The sequence below is a fragment of the Lates calcarifer genome, linkage group LG11 (genome assembly GCF_001640805.2).
Source record: "Lates calcarifer isolate ASB-BC8 linkage group LG11, TLL_Latcal_v3, whole genome shotgun sequence".
NCBI lineage: Eukaryota > Metazoa > Chordata > Actinopteri > Centropomidae > Lates > Lates calcarifer.
Window position 1 is genome coordinate 19,060,236 of NC_066843.1, and position 22,408 is coordinate 19,082,643.

The 22,408-nt window shown below is 41.2% G+C and overlaps 1 protein-coding gene across 6 annotated transcripts in view; it reads right to left on the minus strand.

Annotated features, from left to right (window-relative positions):
- The window catches only part of caskin1 (CASK interacting protein 1), a 102,529-nt gene extending 81,517 nt beyond the window's left edge, over positions 1-21,012 (minus strand). For 3 of the 6 annotated variants that reach the window (XM_051073762.1, XM_051073761.1, XM_051073760.1), the window contains exon 1: positions 20,024-21,012. In XM_051073762.1, the coding sequence (XP_050929719.1) occupies positions 20,024-20,117 (94 nt within the window). In that variant the 5' untranslated portion in view covers positions 20,118-21,012. The remainder of the gene's footprint in view (positions 1-20,023) is intronic. The other 3 variants (XM_051073763.1, XM_018698616.2, XM_018698615.2) reach the window with 1 other exon arrangement.
- Positions 21,013-22,408: the final 1,396 nt, after the last annotated feature.

Consider the following 22,408-nt stretch of genomic DNA (forward strand, 5'->3'; position numbering starts at 1 on the left):
CAAATCTGCAGTTCACTTCAACTTTATAGAACCTTACAGCTTTTTTTCAGCTAATTGTTTTGATTTTCTGATCCCCTGATTTAGGCTACAGTTTTGATTGGTTAGTTCTCTCAGAATCATTTGCGACCTACAAGGCAACTGTAATCAAACCCATTGTAGGTCATCTGCTCAGGACCAAACAACTGACAAGATTAGTGGCTAGCTGATGAGCATAGCGGAGCATTTAGCAGCTAAGGAGCTAGATATTTCCCTCTGGAGTTAGTGGAGACCAAAATCTAGCTAAAAAGAGAGTGTGAATATTAGACTCAAATTTGACAGAAGTACAGACTCATGACTGAAAATGAATGCAAATGTCACTCTGTTGGATGTGTAAATAGGAAAGTCTATGCAGGTTTACCCTGTCAACTCTAAAGGTGATAACATGTCAGTGTTGCGTTCACAGCTTGTTTCCATTGCCCCCAAGTGACCCATTGCAACTTTAAACTGTGCTTTTTAGTAAATCCAGGAGAATTAGAATTTGATCATCTGCTCCAAATTGGAGCATCCTATATTTTATATTGTCACAACTTTGAATTGTCACTCTGCTAAATTTATTCAAAGTTACAGTAACTGAAAGTACCCACCTGGAAGTTTTGCTTTCAGTTTCTGCTTGATATTGAATTTTTTTTTTTTTTTTTTTTTTTTAATTTGTCACAGTAGAGACATAACTGGTCCCTCATGGCTATTACCATTTCACTGTCACAGCTTAGGCTGCACTGCTGGTAGCCACATTCAGAACAGGGACTATTATGTTACACATGGTTTAAGTGACTGATATAAAAAGAGTGCAGGGAGTGGCTGAAGTGGATCTTCATCATGGTTTGCACTGTTTTCAGTTTGATGGGGGAGAAGAACGTGTGGCTATGTGAGACACATGTAAAAAAGATACATAAACAACTGTCTTCATCCTTTCCAATTACACTGATTTAATGAGAATATGTGGGTGCGCTGATAAGTGACTTTTTACAGTGTAATAGTCTGGTATAAAGTACATATGGAGTGAACTAGCTGCTGCCAAAACCACCAAAAATAAAACATCATTATGACTTTTAATGAGAGATTTTGATGCATAAATGCAGTTTTATGATTATTTTCTTTCTGCATTATCTTTTATGAGCATCCTGAACTACTTTATGAGTCTCTGCAGGCTTTGACACAAACAGAGACACATTTTAAAGAGCCTGAAATCCAAAGATGAGAGACTGACTTCCTCATTTGAATTTTGTCACTGGTGAAAGTTAAGGAAGCAGGCTTTTAAACTGATATATCCTGAGCACACTGAATCTTTGAAACCCAGCACCCAACTGCTCTCTTTCTTTCATTCTCCCTCTCTCTGAATTGTCAACCTATTAAATGTCTCTTTGTATCTCGCCTATTCATACAAAGTAACCAATGGAAAGCTTTGGACTGTTTCACTGACAGAGACAAAGTGTGTGTGTGTGTGTGTGTGTGTGTGTGTATGTGTGGTGTGTGTGTGCGCGTGCATGTGTGTGTGTGATTGTCATAATAGAGCTGTCCCAGTTTTGTCTGTGCACCGATGTGATTTTACTAGTTTTGAAACTAGCAGCACTGCATGTGTGTGTGTGAGAGAGAGAGGGAGAGAGAGAGAGAGAGTGAGCGTGTGAATGTGACATGGAGATAGAGAGAGGGAGAGAGAGAGAGAGAGAGAGAGAGGGACTATGAGGACTAGAGTGGTGTGTGTGTGTGTGTGGTAGAGCTAAATGGAGAACAATAGCCTTATTGTACCTGTGTCTACAGCTACTGTCTCCCTTGTGTCGCTAGTCAAGCTCTGCACTGAGCCGATTTGCCTCTTCCTGTGTACAAGTGATCATTTTTAACATTTAATATTCTCTTCACGAAGAATAAAAAATGTAATTTTCTGAAACACATGATATATGTGAGCTCTAGAGTGTTTTCAGAATTGCAGGTTTCGCCCAGCATATTAAAGCTGGATATAATCAATGTTGTGATTTAGTATCCAGCAACTATTAGCTAATTAAATGTACATAAATAAAAATATCAAGCATTCAAGTGTCTATACATAGCATTTTCAAATGAAGCACAGAATCACTCAGCACAGAGTTTGGTTTTTCCTGTTCAGTCAACACTGGCCCCTTTTACACCTGGTATTAACAGATGATCTGTAACTAATTATCAGCATAATGATATCCCATCCATGGGCCTTTGCATTTATACCTGGTATTATGTTCTATTTATCTTGGTTCTGCCTGCATTGTGACTGGATCTCAGTTTGCTGGCAGATTTGTCAACAAACATGATGCATCCCATGTTATTCCAATGATATTGTTATTGTGCTCTACTTCATTTTTTCTTTGTTGAGGAATGGTTAGGCATAATTTTTAAATCACTTTTTTTGTGACAGAAGGCTTTCTGTCTAAAGAATGTGGTCACACTGTACAGGTTACATTTACACCTAATTGAGATGACAGTTTAACTCAGTCCACCTTCAGATGTGGCCTGACCTATCCGATCATATTCTGATTACAATGTAATTCTGCCTGTGTTCATTTGTTGCATTAACATTCCTTTTTTTTATTAACCAGAAAGGATACAAGATGCACAAGTAAGTATACCATGGGTTGATATTTAGAGAAGAGAAAACATGTTCTTAAAGGACTATTCCAGCAATTTAGCATTCCACTTTCATTGTGGTGCAGCAGAGAATGAGATATCCTGATGTTTCATCCCTTGTATAGGTCAAGCTCCAAAACACTGGATCTTAGAATTCCCATAATGCAACTTAACAGCTCATTTCACCAGATGTTCCTTGCCTGGTAAATCCCATGTCTTTTATAATTCCATATCCAAAGTTCAGAGGCAAGTCTCAATCCAGTCTAAGATAACATCATCAGGGTTAGGGTTGTTATTTAAAAAATGCAAAGGTACCATCAACTCCTGTCTCATCTCTGCAGTTCCACTTTTGTGGAGACAGAGGAAGTTAAATAGAAGCGGATGGTAAAACTAATCATAAATTCAGTCATTTTGGACTCTCTAGTTTTTCCCTCAAAAGTCTGCACTGTCAAGACAGCTTGCTGCTGTTCGACACTGTGAATTTGCTGGTCAAAGTTGAACTGAAGCAAAAAATTCTAGTACATTTACTTTGCCCATGCAAGCCAATCCACTAATCACTACACTACAGAATATGCCATGAACTTACATCATTTTAAAAGTGTGACTTCTCCTCATACTCCTGCTACTTCCTCCAGCCATCTCTATCGGATCCCCAAAGTTTTCTCATTCTCTTCCCACTGCACTATATGGTGGTGAAGGCAACTCACCTCACCTGATACAAAGAGGTACCTCTACTAACTTCAAAAGAACAAGTGAAAGCCACATCATACCTAAAGCACCTGCACAGGGAAGTCCCATCTGTATCCATCTCATCTCAGCTGACTACTCTTAGTGTAAAGGAAAGTTAGCTCAAGAGCCAAGAGCAAGGTCCTGTCAGGTCACTGAAGCTCTCTTTCTTTCACTCTGGGTGAGCTTCCTTATGGAGGAATTCTTATCTCACCTGCTTTTATCTGCAGTCTCTGAAGTGGTCATTACCCAAAGCTCATGACCAAAGGTAAGGTTCGAGAGCTTTGCTTTGTGACTCACCTTTCTCTTCATCACCACGATCCAAGACATCATCACGTACCATTACTGCAGCTGATTAACTAAACTTATACTTCTACTGATGCTTTTAGATTGCTTCATACACCAAATAAAAGAAACAAAGCTCTTGAAACTATAAAAAGGTAGTAAAAGTAAGTAATCCTGTTCAGTATTAACTTGAGTTTGCCTGCAGTATAGAAACCTCTCCTGACATTTTAATAATCCATGGACCTGCTATGTTGCATCTTTGTGCAACAAAACTCAGCTAAAGGAACTAATTAATCAAAGAAAGAAAGAAAGAAAGAGAAAGAAAGAATGGAACCTAAAGCCCTGATCTACAACTGCACTGAAATGAACTAAACTTACCAATTCTGCACCATCCCCCCCATCTTGGCACTTGGCCCTGCAACCATAGTAGCATGCAGAGGGGGCCCAGGGTCCCCCCACTGAGGAGGGGGTGAGAGGAAAAGAGAGGAGGAGAAGAAAGTAGCAAAAAAGAGATGATACAGGCAAAGATAGACGTCTCAAGATCAAGAGTGATTAGGAAAATGTGTGTGAAAGGGAATTTCTTTTATCCAGTCCCATAAGGGTTTAGGGGGAGATTTGGATGAATGAGAGATAAGAGGAGAGGAGTTAGGTAAGGAGGGAGGAGGGAAGGTAGGAAGAAGACAGGAGGAACAGCAGGATGAGAGTCAAACTGGAAAAGGCAAATGAGGCAAGCAACGGATGAGGGAGGCATACAGAGAGAACACAGAGGGAGCGAGGAGGGAGGGATGAAAAGGATGGATGATGGATGCAGAGATAAAAAGAATGGAATGACAGAATGGGAAGAGTGGAAAGATGAGAAGGGATGAAAGTGAAGGGAAGAGACAGAGAAAAGAGGGATGAAAGAAGTCAGTGAAAAAAAGAAAAGAGAGATGGAGGCATGATGGTGGTGATGAGGATGATATTTATTGTTGTTAAAAAAAAAACAGGCAAAGGGAAAAAGATTCTGAATGTATAATAGCCAGTGGGCCAGTAGGTCTGCTGTGCTAATCCGTATTGTCAGATTATAATGTAATCCTGTGCTGAAACACACACACACACACACACACAGCGCAGGGGTAAAGTGTCTGGCTGGACCCTGCGGTGCTGAATTGGAATAACTGTCAATGATCCAGAAATTTCCTGGCCGGCACTGCGTGCTTGTTGCCATGGAGATGGCTCCAGAAAGAGGTAGAGAGAGAGAGAGAGAGAGAGAGAGAGAGAGGAGAGAGAGCAGGAAAGTGAGGAAAGATAAGGTAGGAAGAGAGGGGGAGGGATGGAAAAAAGTGAAAGAAAACTGAGACCAAAACCAGGCGGGGCCACAGTGGGTTTGGCACTAGTCACGCAAACACACACACATACAATATATATGCATGCACACACACTCATTACACACAAAATCACGCAGAGCCAAACCACATGTTCTGCATGTGTTGAACAGCTGCATACGACCAGCCCATTAGCCAGAACATACAAACAACAGTGCTCATTGGCTCAGGGACTCCACTACTACTCCACCATTGGCTGGCACAATGCAAAACAACCGTCTGATTGGCCCGGAGTAACCCACACCTACTGCAGCACAGGGATCAAAGGAGACGAGTAACTGAACACGGATGTTAGTATGATCCTATATAAACACACACATGCTGCACATGGCTCACGTCTGCTCATGTTTTTGAAACTCATGCACAGAATCCTCAAAGTTTTCAAGGTGATGAAGTTTGCTCGCATGAACGTGTGTTATTTTTAAGAACCAGAATTTCTCATGTTGTATAAGTACTGTACTTGTATATGGAAAGTGAAACCTTTGAATATATATATATCTCATCTTTCTGCAGTCTGTGTTGTGAATTTACTCTGACTATGCTTTGATTTTTAACATAAAGTAAAATCCAACAAACGTGATCAAATGTGTCTATAAGACAGAGTCTGCAGCCATGCTGGTAGCTCTGTGAGGCTGTGGAACTACAGTGGTACTTTAGGGCAAAATGCTAACCTAGTGATGTTTAACAAGTATAACATTTACCCTGTTTATTACCTTTTTTTAACATGTTAATAAGCTAACATTTAATTGTCACTTAGGACAAACTACAGCTGAGACTGAAGAGAATGTCATCAGTTTTGCATGAATGATTTCAGGATGGCACTAGACAAAGACCAGGGGATTACAAATGTTATTAGAAAACATTCTTGGGGGACCATGAATGTATGCAGCAAAAATTCCATCCAATAGTTGTTGAGTTATTATATTGAAGCTATAAATGTCATCCTCATGGTAATCCTCCAGGTACTCAGGGAAAGTCAAGGGATCACTAGAGTCATTGGAGTAGACATTCTGGGCATTATGAATGTCTGTACAACGTTGAGATATTTCAGTGAATAAGTGAAAATTCTGACATGTGTGTCACGGAATCAGCAAAGTCGTCACAATCCATCTTCTGGACACCACAGACCGTCTCATAGTAGTGGAGATATTGCAGTCTGGACCAAAGTGGTGGACTGAACGTCAGATGCCATCCCTAAAGCCATGTTGCTAGCATGGCTAAAAACACACACATGTACACAGATATTCATACTTGCATTAAGAGGAGATGTATACAAATTCATGTAAAAATGCATGCCCAACCATAATGTTCTAATCATTCTGCAATTCTACAATTCACAGTCCAAGAACCAAGCATGAGACACTAAACTGCAGTCACATGCACTCATAACCCACAAACACATGCTCTTTTCTGGGGCAGAAAGGGAGGACATATGTTGGACCATCACAGAGGTTCATCTGGATAGAAGGTGTACTATGTTAGAATCTGGTCTGGGACCTTTTCCGCATTTGTCCCTTTTCAACTCCCCTTCCTCTCTCTCTCCTATCCTGTCTTTCCACTGAAATACAATGCAATAAGAAAAAAGAAAAGGAGGCAGCTGTTGCTTTGGTGGAATCTTCCAGAATCCCTTCTTTCCTGTTGTCACGTTGGGACGTCCAGATCCTGGCCCAGTTCAACATGACTAATCACCCTTACCGGCTCTCTGACAGCAACACACTGCCAGCCAGACTGATTCATTGGGCAGGCAGAGACGAACAGGGGGTGAGGGAGATGGGGGCAGAAGAAATGGGGAAACAGAAAGAGATGTACAGAGTGAAAAGATGGAGGTAGGGAGTGCAGACGACAGACCCTTTGGGAATTTATGATCTGTGCAGCCACACTAAGAAATGCAAATGTTACCAGTGCCTGGAACACATGTGACAAAATGTGCATTTTCACTTAGCACCTGCCTTGGTCTTTTAATGGTACAATCAATGATTCGACAGAGGATGTAGATTTGTTTTTATTTACGCATTCATGTAAGATATGAAAACGTACACATTTTTTCACTTGACTCTTTCATCAGTCATAAATATGCATTTAGTTTTACAATCACAAAACTCAAATAAATTTGAATGGTTTCATATGCTCAGTGCTTAAATTGAATCAATTTTAGTTTGAATTTAAACTAAATTAAGAGGCACCACTTAGTTTAGCATGTTAGCATGCTGCCATTAATTTATAGGTATTTGGTTATAAACCCTACTATACATATTAGATGCATTTCACTCAAAACCACAAGGGTGAACCTCATGGTGGTGTAAGAGGAAAAGGATCACAAAAGTCATCATGATTCATCCTCTGGGCACCATGAAACTGTCATTGAAATTCATCTAGACAAAAGTGGTGGACAAACTTGTAGTAAACTAACTACTAGGTAGGTTCCAGTAAGTGCATGATAAACCGTGTTTGATTTGAGATAACACCATTCTGTTGAAATTCGTGCACCATGCCAGTGAGTAGTCTGTGTACACAGTGTACTAGATGTAAGTGTACTAACTGAAGTATCCAATTTGAGACGTAGCAAGAGAGAAGGGGTTGCAGGGACTGTGAAAAATTAAATGGACGCAGTGAAAGAAATCAATCCCAGAACTTGATGAGATTGGAATAAGTACAGAGTGATTAATCACAGTGTGTGTGTGTGTGTGTGTGTGTGTGTGTGTGTGTGGTCTAGGTATTACTAATGTTGTGGGGACCTAAATCTGATTACTTACAGTCACATTATGGGAACTTTATGGGGGCAAAAATATGAAAGATTAGGTTTAGAATAGGTGGGGGTAAGGGTTAGGGTTAGGCAAGTAGTAGTGAAGGTTATGGTTACAGTAAGTCTCAAGGGAATGAATGCAAGTCTGTGTAATGTCCCCTGAAGACATGGAGACAAGAATATGTGTGTGTGTGTGTGGTGTGTGTGTGTGTGTGTGTGTGTCTGTCTGTCTGTCTGTCTGCGTGCCTGTTTGTGTGTGTGCGATGGTCACATGTGTTAGCATGAGGTCAGTGGTGATTTAGCAAGCAAACAGAGATGTTTCAGTTTAAAGAGACAGAAATGTGACACTAAGAATACCATGGGCAAGATTCACTCTGAATACAACTTTCCATTCCCTCTGCACTGTTTTATCATCCTTGTAGTTTGATTTGTTTCTTTTCCTTTCTGCTTCTCTTCCCTTTGTTCTTTCATGAGTGAGGCTGGAGGCTTCACACTCACTCAATATGCTCAAGTTTTCCCAGCTGCTCTGAGGATCGGGTTCAGATGGTCTGAAAGTCTCTCAGTCACAAGTTCACTGATCATCTCTAACCATCAGTCTCTACGCATATTTTAGGAGAATTCAAGCTTCCTGGAAAATAAATCTGACCCAGATATCTGCCTCTAGATCAGTAGGAGAGGCTTCCTAACAGCCAAAGAGACAACACAAGTAAAGTCTGAAATATTTATGAGTTAGGTGAAGTCGAGGGCTTCATTGTGAGCTTCATATCCTGCTTTCAACGTTGCATTATTCTATCAATGGACACTGTTTGCAGTATATTATAAACACTGGTGATTATATAAATTGAATAAAGTCAGCATTGGACCATTTCATGTCTCTTAGGAAAAGTACAAAAGTGGGCAATACAGTAGAGCAATGCAATAATGCAGCAACTGCTTTGCAAGCTTTACAGTAAAATGGACCAATAATTTACCGAAGAGACATGAGCACCAGTATTTATAAAGTGCGAAAGATTAGTGTATTTCAAAAGCAGTAACTAAAATGAGTTCTATTTTTCTTTGAGAGGTATCCACTGTGATCCTAACTGACTGATTAGTACATCAGATGATACAATTCAGTGATTTTTGTTTTCCTATACACTGTTGACCTCTTGGAAATTGTATAGTCAGGTGTTTACAGTAGGACTGTATCTGACAGTCATATTCTTTACTAATTAATCACGATTAATTGTTGATATTGTCAAACTGCTTGTTGAGTCATAGAGAACTTCCATCCATTAGCTATACCTGCTTATCCCGCAGGGTTATAGGGGGGCTAGCTGGAGCTGATCCCAGCTGACAATTGGTGAGAGTTGGGGTACACTCTGCACATGTCGCCAGTCTATCACAAAGCAATCATCTCAGTCATTTGAAAAATGACTTGAATATGGCTGCAACTACTAATTCTTTTCATAACCGATTAATAAGTTGGTCATTTCTATCCACCTAAACCTTGATGAAAATAACAGAAAATGTTTTTAAAAAATGTTTTTATGCTCAGTTATTACGCTCACATTCGTTTTCTGTTGATTGGTTTATCAATTAAGTGATCAGTCATTCCAGCTCTAGTCTGCTGCTGTATACAAGGAGTCCCCAGCTGCTTCTTTTCACTTCAGAGTTTAATTGAAGGGTTATGCACTGTCCATCTAGTTGGAGTCAGCCATGCAGCAATGAGGACATGATCCCATGCTGACTTCCCATCAAGAACACAGCAAAGGAATTGTGCTATGTGAGCACCTTTTTGCTCTGCACAAATCAATTTTAAATTTATTTTCATTTTGCTTTTATTTCTTAGCTGGAAACAGCAGAGCAGTGAAAAACAACAGCAGCTGTGGACCTGTCTCAGTTTAGAAACAGTCTTCCAGTAGGTTTCCTGTTCAACTCAGACTAAAACTATTCATCTTATTTAAGAGCTGAGCCACAAAATTAATCCTTAAAAGTGAATACTTCACAAAAAAAGTATGCAACAATGTAATTTGAGAGTAGTGCAGAAAGCCTGCACTTAGAGCTTAGATGAAAGAAAAAGTATATTTTAGATAATGAGACGAGGACTGGTGACTTCAACTGAGAAATTGCCATCATCTAATTCCAAAGTCTCAGATGCTTCAGTGTAGCTGGACAGATTTGTTTAATTTACTTTTCAACTACTTTTTGCACACCAAAAGTGTATTTTTACTTGAGAAATTAATTTCTGTACCCTTCTCAGCCCTGTGAAGCTGCTTTCCTGCCAACAGTAAAGCACTGACCAGACTCCATTGCAATATTTGTACATTTAATGAATCAGGTTAGTCTCAAACCTAAGCCTTTTTCTGGCTAATTTAAGACCCCACTGTAATAAATGAAATTGCACTTTATTCAGTAGTTGTGTTCACCTCAGAACTTCTCTGCTGCAGTAACAGCTGTGACTAACACACCTGCTGCCAGGCTGCTACAATGATGCTCCACCACAAAGTCTTGTTAGTAAGATCCTGTAGTGTTAATGCAGCATGGTTGAGTGAGTTCTGTCAGTGCATGACGCAGGTTCTCAGTTTCCTCTTCTAAAAGGGACTGAAGAAGGTAAATATGGGAGAGAGTGATTTCACAGTGCTGAGTTTATGAGATGGAAAGCATCCAACCAAAGCAGGCAGAGAGAGACAGAAAATGACAAAACAGAGGAAAAAGGAATTAGATCTGGGTCAGAAGAGTGTTTAATGGCCCTCAGTAAGTAAGTACGTATTGTCAAGCTTTGGGTGAATCTGCACATACATTTTGTACACACACAATATCACACACAAACGCATTTAGCACAAACTCTAAGTGCATATATGCAATCTTGGTAAATCTGCAGCTGTGTGGGCAGCAATCCAGCAGCACATCTGTTCAGCCACTGGATCACACATGTATGGACACACACACACACACACACGCTAGGCCAGACTCAACATCTGTCCTGCTGTCCAGTCCCTTCTGGTCACTGATTGCTGCCCTCTGTATGAGGATGAATGCACACATGATATGAAAGATGTGGTTGTGGTGATATTTTGTTACACCAGATGGTGATGTTACTGCAAACAGAAGCATTAATGGACAGCTACCTTTTATAGAGGTCGCACCAGAGAGGTGGGACCACACAGCCCACGTATAGGATAATCATTTCACAAATCCATCTGTCACAACTACTGTGTTCAGGAAATAGCCTGAAACTGATATTTGGCATTTAATGAATGTAGTGGGTAATGGCTTTCTTCTTTCTCTTTCCTAGCACCAGAAACACAAACATAGGCTGAAATCATTAGCAAATCAGTAAGCTAGCTAGTAAGTGTTACTGTTAAAGGAGCATGTCATTTTCTACCTCTATTAGGTCTTGGAGCACAGGTTATGTGGAAAAAAAAGCCCTGTTCGTGGCTCATACATCCACTGTACACTCAGTGGCCACTTTTTCAGGGACACCTTGTGAAATCTAATGCAATCTAATGCAATCCAATACAACAGCTCAGCCTCAAATTTTACCTTCACAAGGATAAGAGAGGTATTAATCTCTCTATATTTGTTTATCATTGAGGTTGTGTGTTGCAGCAGTGTGGAAATGAACTGCTTTATCCTGAGAGGTGTTTCTAATGTTTTGGACACCCCATTTACAAACATGAGGGAGGAAGAATATTAGAAACACACTTTTAATATAATGCAGCCCAATGCAAAGTCACCACTAACTACAACCTCACTAATAAGAATGCAGCTTAATTAAGACCAAACAGAAAGTTTTAACAAAAACTGTCCATTTTAAGGGAGAATATGTGGCAGAGCTGTTGCACTTGATTGTACAGACGTACCTGATAAAGTGGCTAGGGAGTGTATATCAAGACAGTCTAGGAGTTTAAGGTAACATTGGCAACTCTGTCCTGCTCTTAATTAGACTTGGAAGGTTTAAACTCTTTACCAACACTGCCGTTACCCACGATAGCATTAGCAAACACATTGGTTAGCTCTAATCCTGAAAGTCTTTTCTCTTGAAATGTTAAAGATTCCCTCAAGACATATAACAACACTCTGCTCTTAATTCCAATGTTTTTTCCACCGTGTTAAAAATTATATTCCCTCTTCCCTCACTGAATAATGCAGAATCTAAAATCTTTTTGTTTCAGAAGTTTAATATGAGACACAAGATGAACAATAATGACCTAAGTCTATTAAATGCCTCAAGTTTCCACATCACACTTATGTAGGCTGAAAAGATGCTGGCTTTTCACAATGATGATCATCAATTGTGTATCTAAGACCTTTTTAAAGGGTTCTCATTTCAAATCAAATCAGCAGGAAACATTAAAAAGTCTGAGTTAACATGAGCTTAATTATCTAGCTAGCAAAATGGACAGCTGTCTGCCAGAAATGAGAAGCCTGCTTTTGTGTACCTCTGTCTGAAATTAGGGATCAACTGTTTCAAAAATTACTAAGCATTTTTGGATATGCATATGTGCACTGTGAGAAGGGAAAGCCTGACAGGCATATTAGCAATATATGAGGGGGTGTGGCTTAAAGAAGAATCGATTATTAATTTCTTTAAAAACAGCTGTAAAGTTCTGTATAATACATAGCAACTTTAACCCACCAAATATTCTCACACAAATCAAGCCCTAAGGGTGTGTCAGTGTACGACACATTTTCCCAAGCCATGAGCCCACACCCAGACTCTGTCACAGCCCTGTTTTTAGTGGCCACTCGAATAGCAAGAGCCCCGGCATTCATTCAGAAAGTCCCAAGGCGATGCTAAATGTATTCACTGAGGGTGTAGAGCGGAACATTTCTAAAAGATTCTCATGTAGGATACAGTAAAACCTTGTCCAGACCATGTTTGTTTAAGTTTAGGAGCTGAGTCTGAAAAAAAAATGCACAATTTCCTGCCTTTATTAGCTGCTCAAACATCATTTTGAAGCAGTAAGAACACACTCAATGTTATGAATTCAGGGCGTGAGTGGAAAAATCCTGCAAGGCGATGTAGAGACACAGTCGCACTCTGCAGCAGCTCTTGAGGACACACACACACGCACACACACACACACACACCTTTGCAAGCTAACAAACACCTACACATGCATACAGCTACTGTATTAGTTACATAAAAATTCTCAAATGACATGGCTCAGCTGTCTGTTGTTTTTTGCGTTTTCTTTTTCTCCTGCATACCTTTGAGATTCAACTCTCATATTTGCAGAAAAATGTGCTACCATATGTATGTAGCACTGTATGTGTGTGATTGAGTGTGAGAGAGAGAGAGAGAGAGAGAGAGAGAGAGAGAGAGAGAGGGAGAGAGAGAGAGACCCTGACAACCTCTGTCCTATGACTACAATGCTTAATTGCCACTTTAATAATACAACACACACACATTAATGATATAAATTCCAACAATCTGTACCTCTCTGTGCCAGTCCCACGATGGTGGGGGAGAATGTGCGTGTGTGGTGTGTGTGTGTGTGTGTGTGTGTGTGTGACCCAGTGCTCTAGGTGGTTAATGCCACCTCTATAATCGGTGCTGATTGAGCGAGGGTGGTCCCACCCTGCTGCCCTTCTCATTTTGTGGATGGTCTTTATATCCAGAATAAACCACTTACTCCCCTTCCCGTCTCATTCTGTTAATCTGCACCGTAACTACAATAGAATAGAATAGAATAGAACAGAATAGAATAGAATAGAATAGAATAGGTGTCATATCGCACTTTAGTTAAATCATTCTTTTTTATTTCTGTCCCACTTTTGTTCTGGTCTTCTCTCCTTATTATCACCTCTACCACCTACCTGCGTTTCCTTTCCTCTGCTTTGCATTATCTCTCATTTGCCACTTATCATCTCACTATTCCTTTCATTTCATTTTCTCTCCTCTACCTCCCTTTTCTTTCCTTCCATTTCTGGTCTGATCTTTTCCTCTTCTTTCTCTCCTTTCATGTCAATGTTCTGCTATTTTTCTGCCCATTCCTTTACTTTCTTTACTACCTTCTCCTTCTGTTTTTTTTCCATTCTTTACTTCCCATTCCTTTCCTGTCCTGTCATGCTTTCCCTTTCCTACTCTTTCCTTGGTTTTCCTTCCTTTTTGCCTTCTTTCCTTCCCTTTCCTTTTCTTCCCTGTACTTAACTTTCCTTTCTTTTACCTTACTGTCTTGTCATTTCCTTGGTTTTCCTTTCTTTTCTTTTCTTTTCCTCTTGTCTGATTTCTTCTCTTTCCTCTCCTTACCTTTTACATCCAAGTGTTTCCCTTCCTCCCATCTCCTCACCTCTCCTGTGCTCTCCTCTCCATGAACTTGCCAGTGACCCATTAAACTATGTGGATGTTATTTTTGGTGCAGTGCATTGTGCAGATGAGTAAGTGTATGTGTGTGTGAGCATGTGTGTGTGAGGGAGAAAGAGAGAAACAGAGGGAGAGAGAGAAGTTTGATGTGTGCATAACAGTCGACAATCAGAATAAAAGTGAGGTGGAAATGAAGCCGTTCAGCTATCCCTCCGTTTCATCACCTTGTTCCCTTTTTCTCTCTTTCATCATTTTCAGCCTTTCATCACTCCTCCTCCATCTGTCCCACTCCCTCATCACAAAACATCTTCCCCTCCTCTTCTGACTACAAGATATCATTCCCTCTTCCTCTTTCTTTTCCTGCCCTAACTCCTCTCACCATCCCCTGTTTTCCTCAAAGCAAAAATATCCATCCACCTCTCTCTCTCCTCCTCTTCTCTCTCCCTCCATCTGCTCTGTAATTCAATCATGGAGGCGGCCAGCGGCAGCAGGAGAAGTGAGTGATGATGTTTTGGAGGAAGATGCAGTGAACTCAGCCAGTAAATCCTCCACGCTCTCAATATTATCATTTCTAATTCAGTTTTCAAGATAAAACTCAGAACCTACAATAGTGTCACAGCTTTTTGGCTTCATGTGTAATGCAATGAAAACCAACAAACAAGAACAAGAACCCATTTCTCTGCTGTAAAAAGTAGCTGAGCTGCTGTCATACTTAACAGTGAAAACGATGGAATAACCCCCCACATTATACATGATATTGTCAAGGCAACGTGATATGACAGCCACACCCCCAAGACACACTTTCATCAAGTCATTTACACCTTGTCTCATCTAAAGAACCTACTAGTAGCATAAAGAGCACCATATATAAACTACTATATGAACTATAAGTAAATGTGACCATTTTGGGGAAACTTGCTGGTCTGTATAAAACCAACCAACAGTGCATGTTATTATCAGTATTATCTGTTATGGTTTAGTATTGAAATATTGTCCATTATCTAAATATCTTGTCGGTTATTTGTTTTTCTTCATGTAAGAGAAGTATGAACCAGAGCTCATCCTGAACATGTTCTGCATTCTTCATTGCTGTTGGCTCTGGTTAAATGTATAATTTAAATACAGTCTTAAGATATACACTTTACTTGAACATCCACGCATGACTTTATACTTCATTTCAAAGGGAAATGAACTCATTACATTTACAGAGGAGTGACAGCTATAGTTAGTTACTTGACTTTTTTACTAAAACATATGAGCTTAGAATTATCTAAAATATGATACATTGTTATAGTTTAAATCAAAATATAGTTAAAATAAGCTTCACATTCATTAGTTACAATACTAAAATGCTATAATGCATCTGTGATATTAAAAGAGAAAATAACCCAGATGATGTCATCAGGGTTATCTTGAGTTGGGCTTGACACTTTATAAATATAAATATTTGACAGAGAACCTGCATTATAAACTGGGGGTGTGGAGTTTGGAAAATGAGGGCATATTAAGGTATGGGAGTACAGCTCAATGAGAGTTACCATTTGCAGATGGACAAATGCTCGCTGATGTGCAGTGCAAAAGGATGTGAATAGTTCTTCCATCACTGGCTGTTGGTGGGTAGACATTTCAGTATGTAAATTAAACAAGCTTGTTTTAACCATGACTTCTAGATTTTTTATGTTTGGGGTATGTAAGAGTCTGAATGTACAGAGAAACATGCAATCCTTTAACTGAAGCTAAAACATGAAAAAGCTGGAGAAATATGATTTTTTTTTTTTTTTTTTACATTCTGGCAGATTCAATTTAGAGCAGTGCTGCAGCATGAAAAGCTAGCATCCTGGACACTATGGCACATATAATCCAATGTACTCTGAATTATTATGCACAGTGTAATATAAGTGCACTGGCAAAATATATATATTTGGCAAAAACAAGCTTCTTCACATCATATTTCTCTCACTGAAGTGAATAGTTACAGACAGAGCACAGTTAGCCAGTATGAAGGCTCTGGCTGACAGCATGTGAAGCTTCCTCTCTGCCTGCCTGCCTGCTCCTTTGTGAATGTGCACTGGTGTGGATGCAATCATCTGCTCTACTCCTCTGTTCTGCCATCAACACAGAAAGATGGGGGAGAGAAAGGGAAGGAGAGAGAAAGAGAGAGAGAGAGATGGAGAGAGAGAGAGACAGGGGATTTGTATCTACAATGGTCTGTGAGCATTAGCATCTCTCCTGGCTTCAAAGACAGAGACAGGGCCAGACTGATAGTGTTGTGTAGGGGTGTACAGTGAGCATGTGTCAGTCTGTCATGGCAGTAAGAGAAGAAGGTACTTTAATGACACACAATAAATAACCATCAATACAGACTACACCACCCACTTTGACACACAAACACTGAAGCAGCCCATTAACAAACACAGACCTCAGGTCACACTCAAGGTCTGCTACACGCACACACACACACACACACACAAACATAGACACACACACTGTTATGACCTGGTATAGTGCCATGTGGAGGAGGTGAGTTGAGTGACAGCAAACTGATGATGGCTCTCCTGATGGTGCCAGATGTGTCTGCATGAGTGTGTAGTCCTGTGTGTCTACGTGCATGTGTTTGTGTGTCTGTGTTTGTGACGCAGGTGAATGTGCACAGACTGTATGTCTGGCCTGAGTAGGAGTAAATGAGTTGCAGCAGGGCAGAGACTTTGCCAGACCCATTATACGCAGACACACACAGACACACACCCCAAACCCAATCTTACCTTCTCCTTCACACACATACACATCTCTGTGCACACACAATTTGACCACACATCTACCCATTACCACCACAAACCACACACACACACACACACACACACACACACACACACATTTCTCTTCTAACAGCACACAAACACACACTCACTCACACAGCTGTCCTGTGAGCTTTGTGTTTAATGCTAGATGACAAACAGGTCTGTGTTAACATCAGCCTAACGTTAGACTCCCCTGCTGTTTGTCTGGGACTCTCAGCTCCACTCTGTCGTTATTGCTTGCTCCTTCTACCCTGTTTGTTTGGGTTTTTTTCTGAAAGCGCGGCCCACAGTCTGCCTCATGTAATATCAGTGTCCTGCAGACACTTTACAGGCAATCCACCAAAACACTCAGCTTTTCAGGAAATGAGAGAGAAAATGGGTTATTTTGCTTTTCATATCCACAAATGAAATTTCACAAGGCATATTAAGCAGTTTGTGTTGCACACGGTTTCTGCAGTGACAGTAGCTGTCAGTTATACAGATGATAAAATCCTGTGTGATGTCGGAAGGGCAGGGCTTTGCAGCAGACTGACAGGGAGACAGACACTACGAGAGAGCTGAGCAGAGATCGACCTTGATGCTGTGATCAAACACCTTCAGTTATGCTGGATGGTACTTTCAATCAGGCATAAGTGCAAATTATTGCAGGGAAAACCCCCAAGATGGAACTATAAAATGTCCCAGTCAGCCAATGATATGACGATGATGTCGAGATATTAAGTGTTTACTGACATGTGATGGCAGCCTGTGTTATTGGATGCCAAATAAATGATTGATTATCCAGCATGTCTGCCTGCACAAACAGTACACAGGAAGTGGAAGGCAACAGGAATACCTGACAAAGGAATGCAATCACCACTGCCATTATCTCATCAAGCAGTCCATTGTAGCAGAAGTTTAAAAATTTGCCATCAAGTTGAATCAACACCTCTTCACAAAGTTAACTGTGCTGCAGGGATATGTTATATTATATTACATTATAGCCTTCCCTGTTATTTTGTCATAGTGTTTGTAAGACTCAGCGATAGACCCCAGAGGTTTTGTTTTGACTAGACTGCTTCTAATTAGACACATTAATGATTCCTTCAGGGATTCGTTTATTTCAGCTGCAGTACTGTATTCAATGATTAGAACACACACTGTAGATTCATAATAAACAAAGGGCACCTTCTTTCTGTGAATAAGCATCATGTATTCACAAGCTATTGCCTATTTCACCAGCTGAAACTGCCTGAAATTGCTGTAGTTGCCATCTGTATGCACTGCAATCCACAGAGGATTGGATCTACTGTGTGTGCTGCAAGCCACTAGCTGTTGCCCATAAAAATGTGTTTGAGGGCTTACCTGTCCTCTGTATTCGATGTACTAAATAACAGTAGTCTGAGAGGGGCTTCCAGCCAAAGTGCACTTCACTGTAGCCTAAAGGCTGCTTTGTGATGTGCTCTTGTAAATAAAGTAGTCCACTCAGTTCCACAGACACTATTTTTGGGCACTACTTATATGTGTTGGACCCTTGCAATTTTTTTTTTCTTTTTTTATGAAGGGATATATTTTGCAAAAGACAGTCCGCAGACTGTTGTTAATCCAATGGGTTTCCTGTATGTGCTGCAGCGTACCCTGCAGAGTTTGTTTCAGTGCCCACCGGCATACAATGCACCCCGCTGATTCCTACAAACTGTTTTGAGGCCATGTGCTATACTTCACTGACTCCTGCAGAGTGAGTTTTACCATCTGTGGCATAGCACTGTACATGTTAGCTATAGTACAAATCATGTCCACATTAAGATGTTTTCTGCACACCTGAATAATACTACTACAAAATATTTTCTCCCTTGCTTATCATGCCAGATTCAATAAGAAATTTCACCCAGAAATGTATTAAAGAAAGCAAGATGGATGGCTTAGTCATAAAATCCGAAATTCAAACACGCACTAGCTGTAGCTTGAATATAAGGCTGTTTGTCTCATGAGAACATTTTCTTTTTACAGATCTGAAATGATTCATTCTGCTTCTGTGATTTCTCTTATTATGTTTCAATGTTATATTGATGGAAAAAACAAATCACAGTAGAAGGCCTGAGTATTTCATTTTAGACCCGGTCACCAGTGTTGAGCCTGCACTGAGTGGCTGCATAAAGGATTCAATAAAACACCATACACAGGTGTCACAGAGGTCTAATGAGCCAAAATGATTGAATCCATTGATTGAATCAATTAAAACCAAGTCCGAGGTTAATCTGCTGTAGCTATAAAAAAACAGATGATTTTTCTAAAATGCATTTTTCAACTGAATTTCTCAGCTTTAATATCTTAAATCAGATGTATAGAAATGGTAATTCCTGCAGTTTGCCCATGTAGCATCCCTCCCTGTCTGTTGATAACTGTATCAGCCAGTTATTTATCAGTGGAAGTATCAGTATGGCAGCTACCAGCCTCTACAGAATGATCTATCTGCAGCTCTCTCTGGCTTCACTCTGTGTTGCCCACACATTAGAGTGGGCTGTGGAAGCGAAACATTGTTGGATGTTGTAGAGCAACATCGCCTGCAGAAAATAAACAATTAGAAGAGCAGAGTCATACAGGAGAAGCAGAATAGAATAGAATAGAATAGAATAGAATAGAATAGAAGCGAGGTTTTACTCCCTAACACCCATATGTGCATATCCCTGTACTTGTATGTTTGTCATTGAGGGCAATGTTGAACCTTAACAATCACAAGGCCACTGGCATCATCTCTCACTTGAGAGACAGGGTCACACAGATCCCTCGTCTGAAAACACAACTCTCTTTCCCTCCCTGTGTCTCTCCCACCCCCGTCCCCCGTCTCTCTCCCTCTCCCTCTCTCTCTCTGCTGCAGTGCACTCAGACAGGGGTCTCAAGACGGGCTGTCAGTCTCCAATCACACCACTAATCTTCTCTGATACACCCTGATGCATACAACCCCTCCTCGCTCTCTGCTTCCTCTCTTCATTTCAGTCTCTCAGTCACACACACACAAAACATCACAGAACACATCATAGGCCTTATAGTAACAAACACCCAGCAATGGTATGTGAGAGATGGCCTTCTACTATTGGTCTCACACAGTCATCAGGTTTTCAATAGATTACCATAGCTGAGTTAGAATAGAATAGAATAGAATAGAATAGAATAGAATAGAATAGAATAGAATAGAGCGTCTTACTTGCTTTCCCTGGCCGGGGCCTTTGCAGCAGCTTCTGCACGGTGAGCAGGTCCTCGGTCTTCACCGCCTGCAGCAGTTCCTGGTCCTTCCCCATCTTCCGCTCTGAGCCGCTCTACTCCCGCAGCATCCTCCGACACAGCGGCGCTTCAGCCCAGCCTCACCACGCGGAGGGTGCGTCTACCGCGGCCACGAACAGCCTCCCTCCTCCCCCCTGGTCCCTGACTAGATGAGACCCCCTAGAGCTCTGGCATATGATGGGGGTGAGAGAGGCTGAAAGAGAGAGAGGGAGGGATAGATTGGGTGGGATGGAGGGATGCTCTCGGGTATCCCCCGCTAAGTGCAGCGCCACTGGATGGGGATGGGACTGGAGGCTACTGGGCCGTTCCAGATTCCAGTAACAGCGCGCTGGCGTCGCGTGCGTGATATTTTGACGGTGAAGATGAATGGTCTCGTTTCCACGGTTCGCTCGCGCTCCTCATCTGTGATACCTGCTGGAGGCTGGTCGGTCTCCCTTGCAGCTGCGCACCAAAACAACGATTAACCGAATGGAAGACAGCTCAAGATCCTCGCGGAGGGCAGGAGACGTCAAAAGGACTGATTGTAGCAAGAAGCCTCGCGGGTTCACTCGTAGACACTGCGCGTAAATGATTGTGCGTTTAAAAATCGGGTGCGCGCGGTGTCCGTTTCTCCCGAGGTGGTGCTGCTCTCGTGCTCTGCGACGTAAACACAACCTAGGGCTGCTGCTGCTGCTGCTGCAGCCATCGTTCCGCGTGTGCTCGGGCTCTGTATTTGGTAATGATTTTCTCCGCGTGGGGGCAGGGGTAGTGAGGGGGGCACGTACACGCGCCCGCGCGCTCTACAGCTGGCCCAGCTCGTACTGCTAAATGGCTCGTGCTGCAACTTGGGGGCGGACCAGGAGCGCGGTGCTCTCCCGCCTCCTTTTTCATCTTTCCCTGGCTCTGTCTCTATGGCGCTCTCTCTTTGCTTTGTAGAGAAGCTGCAGAGATTTATTCAGCTGCTGAGGAAGGCACAGAGAAAATGAATAAACAGTGTGTTCAACGCGCTTCTTCTTATTGGCTGGCTATAGTTTTATCAGACTAAATTAGCTACACCTGCATCATACCTTTTCCCTAAACGCTGACAGAGTTGGATGTAATCTATTACAGTTGGGCTTCTACATGTTAACAAAGACAAGTGGTTAAGTCTTGTATACACACACATGGTCCTCTATCACATTTGGGCAGGGGTGTAGCTAGGAACTCTAGTTCCCCTGACAGAATGGACCCCCTCCCCTCCCCAATTTTCCAGCAGAGTGTGTGATTACCATGTTCACCATCTAGGTTTACCATGTAGCGCTGCAAATAAAATGCAGTGGGAATGCCATTTGTTTTGCAGGTATCTGGTCATAACTCAAAGTATTGAACAAGTTGAAGTTTTGATCTGATGATGGCACTACATTAAATTACAGTTCATTCAGAGGTGCACATGTGTCTACACCAAATTTCATAGCAATACATCCAATAGTTTACAAATTTCATTCAAAATCACAAAATCAAAACCATGTCATGGTGGTGCTGTGGGAAAAGTCAGCGGATCACCAAAGTCCTTAGGATCAGACCATAAATGTCTGTACAAAATTCAATCCATCCAGTAGTTTTTGCGATATTTCAGTTTCAGTGTGGTGGAACAACCAACCAACATGCTCTTGGTGTGGCTAAAAGGCATTCATATTCAACTTCCTCTTGTAATTACAGGAGGAGGTGAAATTCCTGTTGGCTGAATTTCGATATGTCTGCACTGTCATTCATTCATGGACATTGCTCATTGATTACCTTGTCATTCGCTGGTTACCCTTAGCTATGTGGAATCAAGTTGGCTGACTGAGTAACTCTCCTGAAAGTAAATAACAAAGAATGGCTGTGCAGGCTAGAACGTCAGTGTGCATTTTTACTGCTAATTTTTGAAAGATCAAAAATGATAGAATAACCTTACTACAATTTTTACTCTATTTTATTTTTAGGTTAACTTTATTTCTGTCCTGCCCTCTATGGCCTCTAAAATCACTGCCTTTCATCACAGTAGCTACCACCACTGTTTAGCTGCATTTTTAAAAACTTAAACTCATTTTCTGTATTTTTCTGTAATTTCTTTGTACAGAGGAGTTGTTCAACATTTTGGAAAAATGTTTATTCTCCTGGGCGGCACGATGGTGCAGTGGTTAGCACCTTCACAGCAAGAAGGTTCCGGGTTTGAGCCCCGGTTTAAGCCTGGGGCTTTTCTGTGTGGAGTTTGCATGTTCTCCTTGTGCCTGGTTCTCTCCGGGTACTCCGGCTTCCTCCCGCAGTCCAAAGACATGCGTGTTAGGTTAATTGGTAACTCTAAATT